Source organism: Kryptolebias marmoratus, linkage group LG12 (genome assembly GCF_001649575.2).
Source record: "Kryptolebias marmoratus isolate JLee-2015 linkage group LG12, ASM164957v2, whole genome shotgun sequence".
NCBI lineage: Eukaryota > Metazoa > Chordata > Actinopteri > Cyprinodontiformes > Rivulidae > Kryptolebias > Kryptolebias marmoratus.
The window spans coordinates 15,337,805-15,350,754 of NC_051441.1; the positions used below are offsets into that span (position 1 = coordinate 15,337,805).

The 12,950-nt window shown below is 42.0% G+C and overlaps 1 protein-coding gene across 1 annotated transcript in view; it reads left to right on the top strand.

Annotated features, from left to right (window-relative positions):
* The first annotated feature begins 316 nt into the window (after window positions 1–316).
* Window positions 317–12,950, top strand: part of myo15aa (myosin XVAa) — a 30,783-nt gene continuing 18,149 nt past the window's right edge. Inside the window, exons 1-24 of the mRNA XM_025005999.2 lie at window positions 317–399; window positions 637–700; window positions 850–959; window positions 1,271–1,345; window positions 2,738–2,828; window positions 4,532–4,635; window positions 4,755–4,818; window positions 4,924–5,037; window positions 5,185–5,346; window positions 6,321–6,434; window positions 8,448–8,506; window positions 8,775–8,898; window positions 9,260–9,355; window positions 9,572–9,703; window positions 9,809–9,934; window positions 10,085–10,162; window positions 10,254–10,411; window positions 10,510–10,555; window positions 10,640–10,764; window positions 11,395–11,512; window positions 11,601–11,776; window positions 12,173–12,257; window positions 12,498–12,551; window positions 12,681–12,762. Of these exons, the coding sequence (XP_024861767.1) occupies window positions 317–399; window positions 637–700; window positions 850–959; window positions 1,271–1,345; window positions 2,738–2,828; window positions 4,532–4,635; window positions 4,755–4,818; window positions 4,924–5,037; window positions 5,185–5,346; window positions 6,321–6,434; window positions 8,448–8,506; window positions 8,775–8,898; window positions 9,260–9,355; window positions 9,572–9,703; window positions 9,809–9,934; window positions 10,085–10,162; window positions 10,254–10,411; window positions 10,510–10,555; window positions 10,640–10,764; window positions 11,395–11,512; window positions 11,601–11,776; window positions 12,173–12,257; window positions 12,498–12,551; window positions 12,681–12,762 (2,440 nt within the window). The remainder of the gene's footprint in view (window positions 400–636; window positions 701–849; window positions 960–1,270; window positions 1,346–2,737; window positions 2,829–4,531; window positions 4,636–4,754; window positions 4,819–4,923; window positions 5,038–5,184; window positions 5,347–6,320; window positions 6,435–8,447; window positions 8,507–8,774; window positions 8,899–9,259; window positions 9,356–9,571; window positions 9,704–9,808; window positions 9,935–10,084; window positions 10,163–10,253; window positions 10,412–10,509; window positions 10,556–10,639; window positions 10,765–11,394; window positions 11,513–11,600; window positions 11,777–12,172; window positions 12,258–12,497; window positions 12,552–12,680; window positions 12,763–12,950) is intronic.

Genomic DNA, 12,950 nt, shown 5'->3' on the forward strand with positions numbered 1-12,950 from the left:
ACTGGTTTGACAAGGTAAACATCCACAGCAGTTGAAGTGTATATAAGTGGAAAAATTAGCCCATGTTATTGGTAACAAATTGATGATGTTTGGAAAGTGAAGAAGTCTTTAGCCACAAGGCAAGATGAGTAAGTGAAACAGTATTTTTAAAACATTGCTGATGACAAGTAAAAAGGTCCTGGTAATAAAAAAAAATGTCCTAGAACTAAAAGAAGAGTACAACATTGTTCTTAATTCTGTAGTGAGGGCGTACATGAAAGTATTGGGCAATTGCGCCATTCCCTCATTTCTGTGTGCGCATGTTTTTTTTTTTTAGATGTACGCAATCAGAAGCATGTCCACAATAGCTGAGCGGGAGTTCAGAGAGGAAGACGGCGTGGAAGATATGACACAGTTAGAGTAAGTAAAAAACAACAACACCATCTGTTTATAAGGCTTGTCAGATACAGAGCTAAAGAAATCACTGCAGTGTACTTGATGGCAAAGTTCAGAAGTATGCTCATAACTATAGATGGGTCACTCTGGTGAATAATTTCTTTGTTTACAATGTCGTGCAGCTGAATAAATGCAAAAATGACACGTTCGGATTTGCTCTGTAACATCTTCAGGAAACTCAGTCCTATGATTTTTTTCTAGTGAGATGCACGAAGGAGCTGTTCTTCTGAACATAAGAAGAAGGTTTGAGAGAGAGCTCATTTATGTAAGTAATCAAATTAAACTTTTAAACACACATGGCTGACTTCAGATTAATCTACTAAGAGTTTAAGAATGATTTCATTCATCATTTTAGCTCTGTTTACTTACTTCCATGACTTCCTTTCCAATCCTCTTTGCTTATATGTTTTCCAGACATACATAGGTAGCATTCTGGTGTCTGTGAATCCCTATAAGATGTACAACATTTATGGGACGGACGTGGTGCTGCTGTACAAGAGGCGCGCTCTGGGAGAGAACCCTCCGTAAGTCACGTTCACTCTCAAACTGAGGAAAAAGTAAAAAGAGAAAGTTGGATTTGCATGTACGTTTTAAGCACAATTCTGGAGTTAAATTAATACTTGTGTATGTAATATATTAGGAAGTCATGGCAACAGATAAATAAAGGGAAGGCTATTTTTTAAGGCCGGAAATGACTCCCTGTACACATCCTTACTGCAGCAGAGCTGAAGAAGCCACTAACTGGAAACACTAAAATAATAAAGATGCTTTGAGTTACCAGCTGGGATCCTAGAAGAGTTCAAAGAATTTTAGACTTTGTCTTTTTGTCTTACAGGCATTTGTTTGCCATAGCAAATGCTGCTTATTCCAAAATGATGGATGCCAAACAAAACCAAGTCATAATAATCAGGTAGGAGATCTAATTACTTCCTCTATAAATATAAATAACTGCTTTTTAGCTGGTTTTAGCCCATACAGGCTGTATTTTATACAATGAAAGTTTTGACAAGTCATTTGAAGATGGTAGCATTCCATTCATTGGTCTCTGACTAGTTGTTAGCTCATCACTTCAGTCAGAATTAAGCTCTGTTTCTTTAAGCTGAGGTTGTTCAAAGAACTATCTACAACAGGTAGGATATTAATGGTTCATAACCTTTCAACTGAACCCCACAGGTGCTTTGCTCATTTAACTCCAACAGGCTGCGCTTCACTCATCCTTGTAATAGCTTATCGCACAGCTGCAGACTTGCACACACGCAAGTGTCTGGACTTTTAGATTTGACCAGAAACGGTCATCTAAGACACAAACACGTCCAAACAAGCCCGTCGTGTCAGACACCTGGAAAACTCTAGCCGCACTCGGAAGGAGACACCTGTAAGGGAAGCCCAGCCAGGTCTGGACCACGAGCAGATTGGGTTTCAGAGGTCTGAGGGCTCGTGTGTGAACGTTTGGTGTGTGTGTGTGTGTGTATTGGGGGGTAACTGAGGTCTAGTGTTCAGTGACCAGTTCATAAGCAGCCGGTGAGTCGAAACCGAACGCTGGGATGTTGTGAGGGTACCACTCTCCCTAAACACACAAACACACCCAGCTCTGCTCTCCTGTAGCGACGCTGGCATAATGGTAGCATTTAGTGCTAATTTGTTGGCAGCGGTACAGCTCTGGATATGTGTATGTGTGCTTGTGGGAGTCTGTTTCAGGTAGTTTAACGCAGAAGTGGAACTGAGCCCTCGTCTAACGTGAGCTTAGCCTGTTCTCACATAACTTAAGTCAATTAAGTCAAACACCCATCGAGCTTGAGCAGGGAGGTAAAGAGGATCAAATAATGCAACCCTTTAAGTAGGTAATAAAAGTCGTCATGCTCAGAGTGAGGATTCTTACAAAATGGCTGCTTAGGAACTAAAGCTTTCACAGAAGTTTGTTTTTTGGCACAGAATAAAGCTCTTCTGAAGCTTCTTAGAGCTTCAGAAGCACAAATAATTAATTAATTTAGAGTTTTAAGGTTTAACAGGTGTATTTAGAGTTCATCAGGTTTATATAGTTTATCCAGTTTATTTAGAGTTCATCAGGTTTATATAGTTTATCCAGTTTATTTAGAGTTCATCAGGTTTATATAGTTTATCCAGTTTATTTAGAGTTTATCAAGTTTATTTAGAGTTCATCAGGTTTATATAGTTTATCTGGTTTATTTAGTTTATTAGTCAGTTATTAAAAGTTTCCAGTTGTGCCTGACTTGCAGAAAAAAACCCTTTCCCTCATATGCATGTATTTAAAGTGGTCTTTGTGCGTTTCATTGTGTTGCAGCGGAGAGAGCGGGTCTGGAAAAACCGAGGCCACCAAACTCATCCTTCGCTACCTGGCAGCAATACATCACAAGACAAACCTCGCTCAACAGGTACGGACGCACACCTTCAGCCGCTCGAGCCGATGCTGTTGGGTTGTATTCTTAGATACGCGTGAACCTGTTTGTTCTGATAAACAAGTAACGCTGCTGCATATTGTTTACTCCTTTTACCCCTGATGGCTGACTGGGTGCAGATCGAGGTAGTACGGTTCCTGCATGCCTTGTGTTTTAATTGTACCACTGGTCTTGACTTGTGTTCCTTAGAATAAAAAGTTGTTGTGTTTTGTTGTGCTGTGTGATTATATGTGTTCTTGCTGTTTTGTGTCTTTCTTTAAAAAAAAGTCTCTTGGTGACATAAAGATTTCATTCATTTTTTTTTTTAACCTTTGACCCCGTTTCTTGGTCGTGGAGGGCTGGTTCTCCAGCAGTCGGTGGGGTGGGAGGGGGACACACAAGCCAGACAACCACGCGCGCACACACGCTTACACTTAGTGACGATTTAGAACCACCAATTAACCTAACATGCACGTGTTCTGAGCGTGGGAGGAAACTGGAGAACCCGGGGAAAACCCACACATGCAGAGGGAGAACGTACTGACGCCACAGGCAGGTGGACTGAAATTCAAACCCTGCTGTGGGGTAACATCACTGTGGAGTGACGCACCTTACGTTTTCTTTTTCTTTTAATAGAGGGGATGTTGCAAATTCCAAAGGTCCTGACTCCAAGTAAAACAAAGTAACTTTTTTCCCACAAAAGTGCCCTTAAACCACTTTAAATACTCCGTTAGCGTCTCCAAAATTGGGTCAGTTTCTTCCCATCGATCTACTGTGATGTACTTGATCTCCCTGTTTGGAGTTTACACGCTCTCACAGTGCAGGTGTGGGTTTTCTCCAGGTATTGCAGTTTCCTCCCACAGGTCAAAAACATGCATTAGTTCTTGATACTAAATTGCATTTAAGTGTGTGTGTTCATGGTTGTGTGTCTCAATTGGACTTTCAGAAAATGGATGGATGAGCTATTTTATATGTAGATTTTCAAAATCTATTGAAAAATAGCATAAATGCTTAAAAATAATTACAGTATATATTAAATATTTCAATAAAATGAGACCATAAACGTAATTTTAAAGTCAGCGGACTATTCAGTTGTATTCTTCTAAATCAAAAAAAGAAGAAAACATATTCAGTCACACCCATATCAAAGTGGTTTGACCCAATCTGCTTCCTGAAATATCAACAAAGGAAGCACGGTTGAAGCTTAGCAGCAATGTTACTGAAAGGACGGACAAACATGCGCAAAATAAGTAGATTTAAGCATCTATTCAAAATTAAATTTTGACTTTTTTTGTGAAGAAATGTCTATTTTCTTATACATAGTTTCATGGTCTCAGCTTGAGATAAATCTGTTTGTTTTCCTAAAATAGGCCACTTTAAGTTGATGATCGTTTCTTGTTTATTAGCTGCAAAGTTGAAGAAATCAGCCACTGATTTGCACAGCGTTGGCTTTTTACATATTTTTGTCAAACCAAATACGTTGTGCTGGTTTATACGGAAGAGGATTAGGGCCACAATTGGGAAAGCAAAGAAGGTTAATAGCATTAATAAAAAGAGGTATGCAGATTCCCACAGTTTCTATAGTAGTTTCACTTTTTCTTCTTGTACTCTCACAGCTGTGGAAAACATGGCTGATGTTATTTTATCTCAATAAAACAATATCTAATTTTTTTTTATTTAACTATTTGAATTCCTGGCAGATACTTGAGGCAGCTCCTCTGCTTGAATCTTTTGGAAATGCCAAAACCGTGCGGAACGATAACTCCAGTCGCTTCGGAAAATACATAGAGGTCTTTCTGGAGGAGTGAGTAAGAATTAGATACTTTAATTTGTTTATTTATTTAAATAATCAATCATGGTCTGTCTTCTTGTTGATGTAAATCTAATCATGCTTTGAGTTTTCCTGTCTCCTTGTTTGTTCAGAGGTGTGATCAGCGGTGCCATAACCTCTCAGTATCTTCTGGAAAAGTCCCGCATTGTCTTCCAGGTGAGACGTGTGAATGCGTAGGCAAGGGGACATCCTTGTCTTCTTGTCTCCTGTCATTATCTATGTTTTGGACCTGCTGAGGCAAACGGTTTCTGTCTGCCTCAGGCCAAAGATGAGAGGAATTATCACATCTTCTATGAGATGCTGGCAGGTCTTCCTTCTCAGCAGAAGCAGGGTTTCTATCTGCAGGAAGCTGAAACCTACTATTACCTCAACCAGGTGAGGTGCAGCATCATGTCAGAGGTTTTTTTCCTCTTTTTTCTCCTCAATGCTCAGGGTGATCACGTCGAGGTAAATGCTCCGAGCAGTTCGCCGGCCATGTTTGGCGTTTCCCTCCTCAGTTTAAATCTCTCTCTCTCAACACAGGGAGGGGATTGTGGGATAACGGGGAAAAATGACGCAGACGACTTCCACCGCCTGCTCTCCGCCATGGAACTCCTTCGCTTCACTCCAGACGACCAGTCGGCCATCTTCAGAGTGCTCTCCTCCATTCTGCACCTGGGCAACGTCTACTTTCAAAGACATGAGGTAAAACGTTCACTCATCTCTCGCTTTTCCCGTCCTGAGTCTCTCACTCCCTGACAATACTCTTAATGGAACAGGCAGAAACTCAGACTAGAAAGTTGACCTCAAACAAACTGCTGTTGTGTAAAAACTATAACTTGCACTGAAAAGAATGATGAACTTTAAGTGGTAGAAGCATCTGGTCGTCACACCGTTAAACATTTATGTGTCTGCAGTGCTGTATATAGCAGACATGATGAGTTCATGTTCCAGTTTTGAAGAGAAAATTCTGGGCTCAGACACAATGAAAGTCAATGAGAGTTTGGGTGAAGGAACGCTTCCCTCTGAGGGGACTGGAGAGTAGACCATAAGTCCTACAGGAGTGAGAGACACGCTGGGTGAAGGAAGACAAAAATGCCTACATTTTGATGTGTAAACCATATAAGACAGGGATATTCAATTGGCGGCCCGGAGACCACATCCAGCCCACGAGTGAGCTCAGTCCGGCCCAGAGACGAGTTCATTTAAATGGATTTTAAATCAGGAAAAGAAACTGGTGGAGAAACATTAAAAAAATTCTGAAATGACAAATAGTTCTGTCAGACAGGGGATCCCATTATTGTGTTTCCGGGATATTTTTGCAGGTTTTTTGTGAATTTTCTGTGACCATAGGTCACAGCGCATTATGTTTTAATCTATTTTGGGGAGAATAAATATTAATCAAACACTAATTAGCACCCTTAATAACATGCTAATAAATGTTATTTTTGTCATTTCATCATCTAACGGTTAAAAAAGTTCAATAAACATGTCGACAGTAGATTTACAACAACTAATTTGTGGTACATGTTGAACTGAAGAAAAGCCTGCTGTGAAAATGTTCCAAACCAAATCTAAACTCAACTTCTCCCACGTTCAAGGAGAACGCTGTGATTGCCTTGCAAATGACAAATCAAGCCGTTCTCTTTCTCTTTTTCTCCCCCTCTGCTGTGCTGAAGGCTGATGGCCAGGAGGTGGCGTCGGTGGTGAGCACTCAGGAGATCCGGGTGGTGGCAGAGCTGCTGCAGATCTCGCCTGAAGGACTGCAGAAAGCCATCACCTACAAAGTCACGGTCCGTATGAAAACCCGGTGTCGTGTGGGGCTTTTCCTCTTAACTTTCCCAGACTGGACTGTGAGTTGGAACGCCGTCAGACTCACTCCTTACGTTTGGACTCATCCCGACCTGCAGGAGGCCGGCCTCACACCTGTGGTTACCTTAAAGGCACTGAATCGACCCCAGGGTCACTTACTCAGACACAAAGGAGGCACAAACTGCTGTCACCGATCTGTTTCCATTGTTGTCTTGTCCTCCTGGATTCTTTTTAGGGTGACCTGTCAGAGCCAAGTTTACTGTTTCTGTTACTTTAACCCTACTGTGGCCTTCGGGTCAAAATGACCCGAAGTTACAAGCGCTTCTCTACCTCTCTTCGTCTCTCTTCCATTTTAAGGGCTTCAGGAGGGTTAAATGTTGCCCTGCATTTATGTGTCCCTCAGCAGAAAGTCCACGTGTCCTCATGTCCCTGTGCTTTGCTCTATAAATACAGTTTGATCTGTTTGATTTGGCTGTAAGCAAAAAGTAAAGGCAACAAAATCAATTTTTTTCCAAAAAGGTTTGTCTCCTAATGCAGTCTATGCAGTCGCGATAAAAATGGCTGCAAGGTGTGCTTTAATGCACCTAACTCCTTTTTTCTGGTCCAAACATTGACTAATTTCTGGGGATTTTAGGATTTTCTAATATGTCTAGATTTAAAGAAAAGGAAGAAATTCTTATAGTATCTGATGAAATCCACTAAAGTGCCGTTCAGCTAACTTTGACATCCACTTCTTTCTAAATGAAAGGCAGGTGCCCATAAAACGTGTCAGATCGTTGCGAAAACCGTGTTCAGCAAATCCAGCAAGAAAAAAAGAGCGTTTCAGATAATCGTCCAAGGTGAAGTGAAACAGGAGTCTCCAGCTTGAAGCACAAATGACTGTTTGTGGTCCAGACACGCTGAAGTCCTTAAAAAAAAATCATTTGTATAAGCAATGTCCAAATCCTGAGGGGAAAAAGACGAATATGTTGAGTCAAAAGCCAACCTTTCCTCCGGTGAGCCCAGGTTAAAATGTGATTCTACACATCCTGGTCGCCTTTGGGATGCTTCTGAACGGAAATGAGGGCGATGTGAGGAGTAATAAGAGGCTCGCGGACACACCGTACACATGCTCATACACACAGCGCAAGAGCCTTTTGCATAATTTAATTTCTAATTACCAAGGCGAGTATGTAACAGGAGAGGAGGCAATTATACCCACTCTTTGCTCAGGTTGGAGGTGTGTGATTTTGTATGTGTGTGTACATGTGTGTGTGTGTGGTAGCCAAGTGGACGTTGGCTCTGGAGGCTCTCGAGTCTCAAAGCATTCTTTATCCGAGACGGCAAGTCTCGGCCTCTTGAATTAATGAGGTAGAGAGAAGGAAGGAAAGGAGGGAAGCCACAAAAAGAGTAGGAACTGAGCCGCTAAAGCTGCATAATCAGTCCTCATCTGTTCAACTAAGTTTGACACAAAAAAGTCAGTAAATTCTTGTTTTGCACTGTGTCAAACAAGTCACAGTCCCTACATGTAAAGGAACTGACCTGAAGTTAGGTCAGAAGTGAAATAATCTATTCACATATTGCTTATTGAGATGTATCATTATTCTGAGCTTTTAAATATTGTTTTTCACTTAAAGACATCAGTTACATGTCATGACGTGACAAATACCACACTTCTCAGGACTCATAGACATTTTGTGTAATATATTTGCCAGTATCTGTGTGTTTGTTTGTCTGTATTGTTGGCAAAATATCTCAGGAATAACTTGACGGGTTTTATTGAAACTCAGAAAGTAATCAATAGTTATCCTTCTACAGCCACTTAACTTTTGGAGTCAACCTGATTCAAGATGGCTGCCACCGCCAATCGACATTAGCATATGGAGCTTTTAAAATAACCTCAAAATCAATATGAAACAGAATGAGACGCATGCTGTGATATTCAACTTTTGTCCCTTTTTTCCCCCAAACTAAAACATGCTGATTAACCTTGTTGCTCCTGTGTTTTTCTACAGGAGACAATGAGGGACAAAATCTACACTCCTCTGACTGTAGAAAATGCTGTTGATGCCAGGTAAGGGGCAGTAATGAATAGGAAACAACACCTTATCATTTTAGAATAACATCTCCCTGAAAGACTGCTGATAAAGCAGCATTTATTCTGGCTAATAATTTGAAGTTTAAAATAATAAATGACATTGAAATTCTCTAAATTCTGTAATATAGTTCTTCAAATTTGGGTTTAGCAAATCATTTCTTGCCTTTTTGGTACCAGCCTTGCATGGTTAATCTCCTAACTGATTTCAGCATTAATCTCTCGTGTCCAAATCCCTTTCGTTCAGAGACGCTGTTGCCAAGATTCTGTACTCGCTTCTCTTCCGCTGGTTAACAGAGAGGATTAACGCTCAGGTGTACCCTCGCCAGCACAGCCCCTCCATCTCCATCCTGGACATTTACGGCTTTGAGGTACGCAGGCTTCCTTCCGCCTGCTGTCCCGTTACAGCAGGCGGGCTGCAGTTACCCTCGCTGCACAGTCCGAGTAGTACTATCTACCGCAACCCAAACAAGCACAAAAGTGACAGAGAAGCATGTTTTTTTTCTCAGAATGAGAATGAAAATTTGGTTGTTAACCTCTGAATGTGAAGCACAATCTGTTGAAACGTGCTTTAATCAAAGTTGATGTAATCATGTTCAGTGTTAAACTTTGGACTCAAACCTTTGAATAGTCATGCTTAAAGGGTGAAAATTAGACATAAAGAATCACCAGCTTTGTTTCTGTTTCTGTGTGTGTGTGTGTGTGTGTGTGTGTGTGTGTGTGCGGGAGCAGGATCTGGCCTACAACAGCTTTGAGCAGCTTTGCATTAATTACGCAAACGAATACCTGCAATTCTTCTTCAACAGGATCATATTCAGGGAAGAACAGGTGAGTCCACGCCACACCTACAGCGCAGTCATACCCACTCACTCTTCATGGCCTATTCAGAGGTCATCCTTGTGTGCGTACCGTAGTGTATGGATACACGTGGATCGTGATTAGTGTTAGAACCCAATACGTAAATTGGCAGAAGTGAGAAACATGCATATTTATTGTTAAAGGAAAATAAAAGTTTCATCTTGTTGTAAATGCTCCCCCATGAAGGAGGAGTACAGCAGAGAGCAGATCCCATGGCAGGACATTACATTCAACGACAACCAGCCCTGCATTGACCTCATCGCAGCTAAGCCTCATGGGATACTGAGGATTCTGGATGACCAGAGCTGCTTCCCTCAGGTGAGGATAGTCCAGCCGTTAAGGAGCCTCGGCAGCGCCCTGTAACATCTCCAATGCGTGTGGATTCGAAAGACTGAACTTAAGAATGTGCTCATTTGTTGCCAGGCAACAGACCACACTTTTCTCCAAAAGTGTCACTATCACCATGGCAACAGTCCACTGTATCAGAAGCCAAAGATGCCCCTCCCCGAGTTCACCATCAAGCACTTTGCTGGTCGGGTCACCTATCAGGTACTCAGCTCTTCGTGACTCATCCGTTAACTTTTTACTGATTAATCAGGGAGAAACATCCATGATGCCATAGGATAAATGGTAAATAATTAAGGGAAATATGTTTCTTGAATACGGTGTAGTCCATTAATAAAGGTGTCACTGATGCAGGTGTACAAGTTCCTCGATAAGAACTACGATCAGGTCCGACAGGATGTCCTGGACCTATTCATTCAGAGCAGGAACAAGGTGCGTGGAGAACCCGAGCTAATCTGCATGAACAGATTAGCAGAGAAGTGTGTGAATATGATGCGTGTGTGTGTGTGTTTTGGCGCCCTAGATGGTGTCAAACCTGTTCCTAGCTCACGCTGAGGCCACGGGTCAGCAGAGAGGGGGTCACATGAGGAAGAGCAGCTCGGTCACCAGAAAGTACCAAGCTCCCACCGTCAGCAGCAAGTTCCAGCAGTCGCTGCTGGAGCTGGTGGAGAAGATGGAGAGGTGAAGGGACGTTTTCACTTGTACAACACAGACACGACAGTTTGCGCAAATTAGTAGCATTGCTCACGTTTTTTGTTTGTTGTCGTTGTATCAATCAGGTGCAACCCTTTCTTTGTTCGCTGCATCAAGCCAAATAACATGAAGGTAGACCTGGAAGACGTTCTCCATTTCAGCCCTTTTCGTGCTCATGTAAACTAGTGTAATAATGTGTTTTTTATTTGTCTACAGCATCCAGGTGTGTTTGAGGACGACCTGGTGAGCAGCCAGCTGAGGCACTCCGGAGTCCTGGAGACCATCAGGATCCGTACAGAGGGATATCCTGTCAGGATGCCATTCTACGTCTTCCTTTTTAGGTAATATACACACAGATTGCTGTATGTACATATATATACATACATATACTGTACTCCGTGGGCTCATAGACATGGGAATTACCGTAAGTGCTAGAAAAGCTTTAAGGTATTTGCTAGTCTTGATAGGAGTGGGGTTCTGAGTAAATTCACAGTAAGATCAAACTTTCACAAATCAAAGAGCTGCATTTATGATTATACATACTTTAATGAGGTTGTTGACTGAAGAAGTTTGACCATTTTTGATTTAAAAACACAAGCACCAACACAAACACCGTAAACCAAGGGTGTCAAACTCCATTCCTCGGGGTCGCTCTCCTGCATGTGTTAGACGTGTTCTTGCTTTAAAACACCTGCTTTAAATGGATGACTTGTTGCCATGATCCTGGAGAACTTGATGATCCGATGATGAGTTAATTAAACCATTTGAATCAGGTGTGTTGGAGCAGAAAAACCTAAAACTCCCAGGACAGCGGAGCCTTGAGGCTTGGAGTTTGACTCCCCTGCTTTAAACCAGCTGTCAAACACAGCGGTGGAGGGTTGATGATATGTGAAACGAAATGCTGAGTCACCTGTGAGGCCATTTGTTCCATCCTGCGTCAACGCTCCCGTGTGAACGTGTGTCTTCCTCAGGTATAAGTCTTTAGTGGGGATTCGAGAACTCCCAGCAGGACACGGAGAAAACTGTGTGATTTTGCTCAGCAAGCTGTGTCCCCTCCGACCAGGAGCTTTCCACGTCGGTGTCACGAAGGTAGGTGCAGAGTCACGATTTGCCCGTTCGCATTCAATGTCTCCCCCGGTGATCGGTGTAACGTCACGTTTGTGCGTTCGTTTGGCAGCTGTTTCTGAAGGAGGACGTCTACCAGTTGTTGGAATGTAAAAGGGAGCGATCTCGTCAGCTCGCTGCGCTCACCTTGCAGCGTTACACCCGCATGTTCTTTGTCAGGAAACGCTTTGTTGACTTCCGTAAGAAAATCATCGGGTTTCAGGCCCGGTGCCGGGGCTTCCTGCTCAGGTAGGAACAAATCCTGAAACCTTAGAAGAGAAAATGAACCTGTCGGCTGCACCTTTACTTGTTTCAAATGTGTGATTGGATGTTTCAAATGGTAGATTTAAGTCAAACAAAAAGATGTGTATGGAGTTTAAATGTACACTAAACTACAGTATTAGAACTGGAGTGCTAATAAAGTCCTAACATGACTATGCTTTTCTAAAACTCACTGTAAATCTTTGCATGTGGAAGGGTTTATTTGTAGCTTTGACATAAACTGTGTATAAGCACAAACAACAGATATGAAACATGATGGCGGAGGGATCATGATTTGGACTTGTTTTGTCTGCAAATATAAAATAAATGCATGTAAATAAAAAATTAGTTACATATGACTTCTATTTGCATTCCTTCCTTTAGGAAGCAGTTTGTGAAAATGAGGAACAGTTTGGTGCGGTTTCGCTCTATTGTCCACATGTATGTCAACCGCAAGCAATACATCAAGGTACTTGTAACATCTTTTACAAGATTTAACCAAAATGGCTGTAACTCAGACCCTTCTCAGCATAAAATGATTTTATTTTGAAACTGCATTCCTTCAAGTAATCGTGTGTCGTATTGTTGTAATGTTCTGTTTATTTGTCAGATGAATAAAATATGTTGGACGAAATATTAAAAAAGAAGCAAACTGGCGTTGTTTACTAACACAAAGTGTGTGATTTTTGCCTTCCACATTTGTTCCCAGATGAAGTTCGAAGCCAGAAGGAAAGTTGAAGAGGAGAAGAGGAGGAGAGAGATGGTACAATGACCTGTATAGGAAACAAATCCAAAAGAAGCAATGCATTTCTTTTCTTGGCAGTCAGTATTTCACCAGGATGCAGCTGCAAAGAGAAAAATATTTAAAAAAATAAATCCTTTATTGTTTCAGGAGCTGAGAAAGCGAGAGGTGGTGAACGTCACACACTTGGTGATCCCTGCGGAGCTGGGCGCTTTGCTGCAGGCGGCGGGAGGTGCGTAGATGTCCGTCTTTTCACATCGGCGCTCGTTGCACCCTGTCCTGCCGTATAATTCATGAACCGAAGCTCTGACAGAACTCTGCACCTCTTCGAAATGTGTCGGCTCATCGGCGCCGACAGCTTAAAAGATGATTTAAGCCAACCCGACAGAGCTGGACAAGAAGGGGCATTAGTTAATAAAT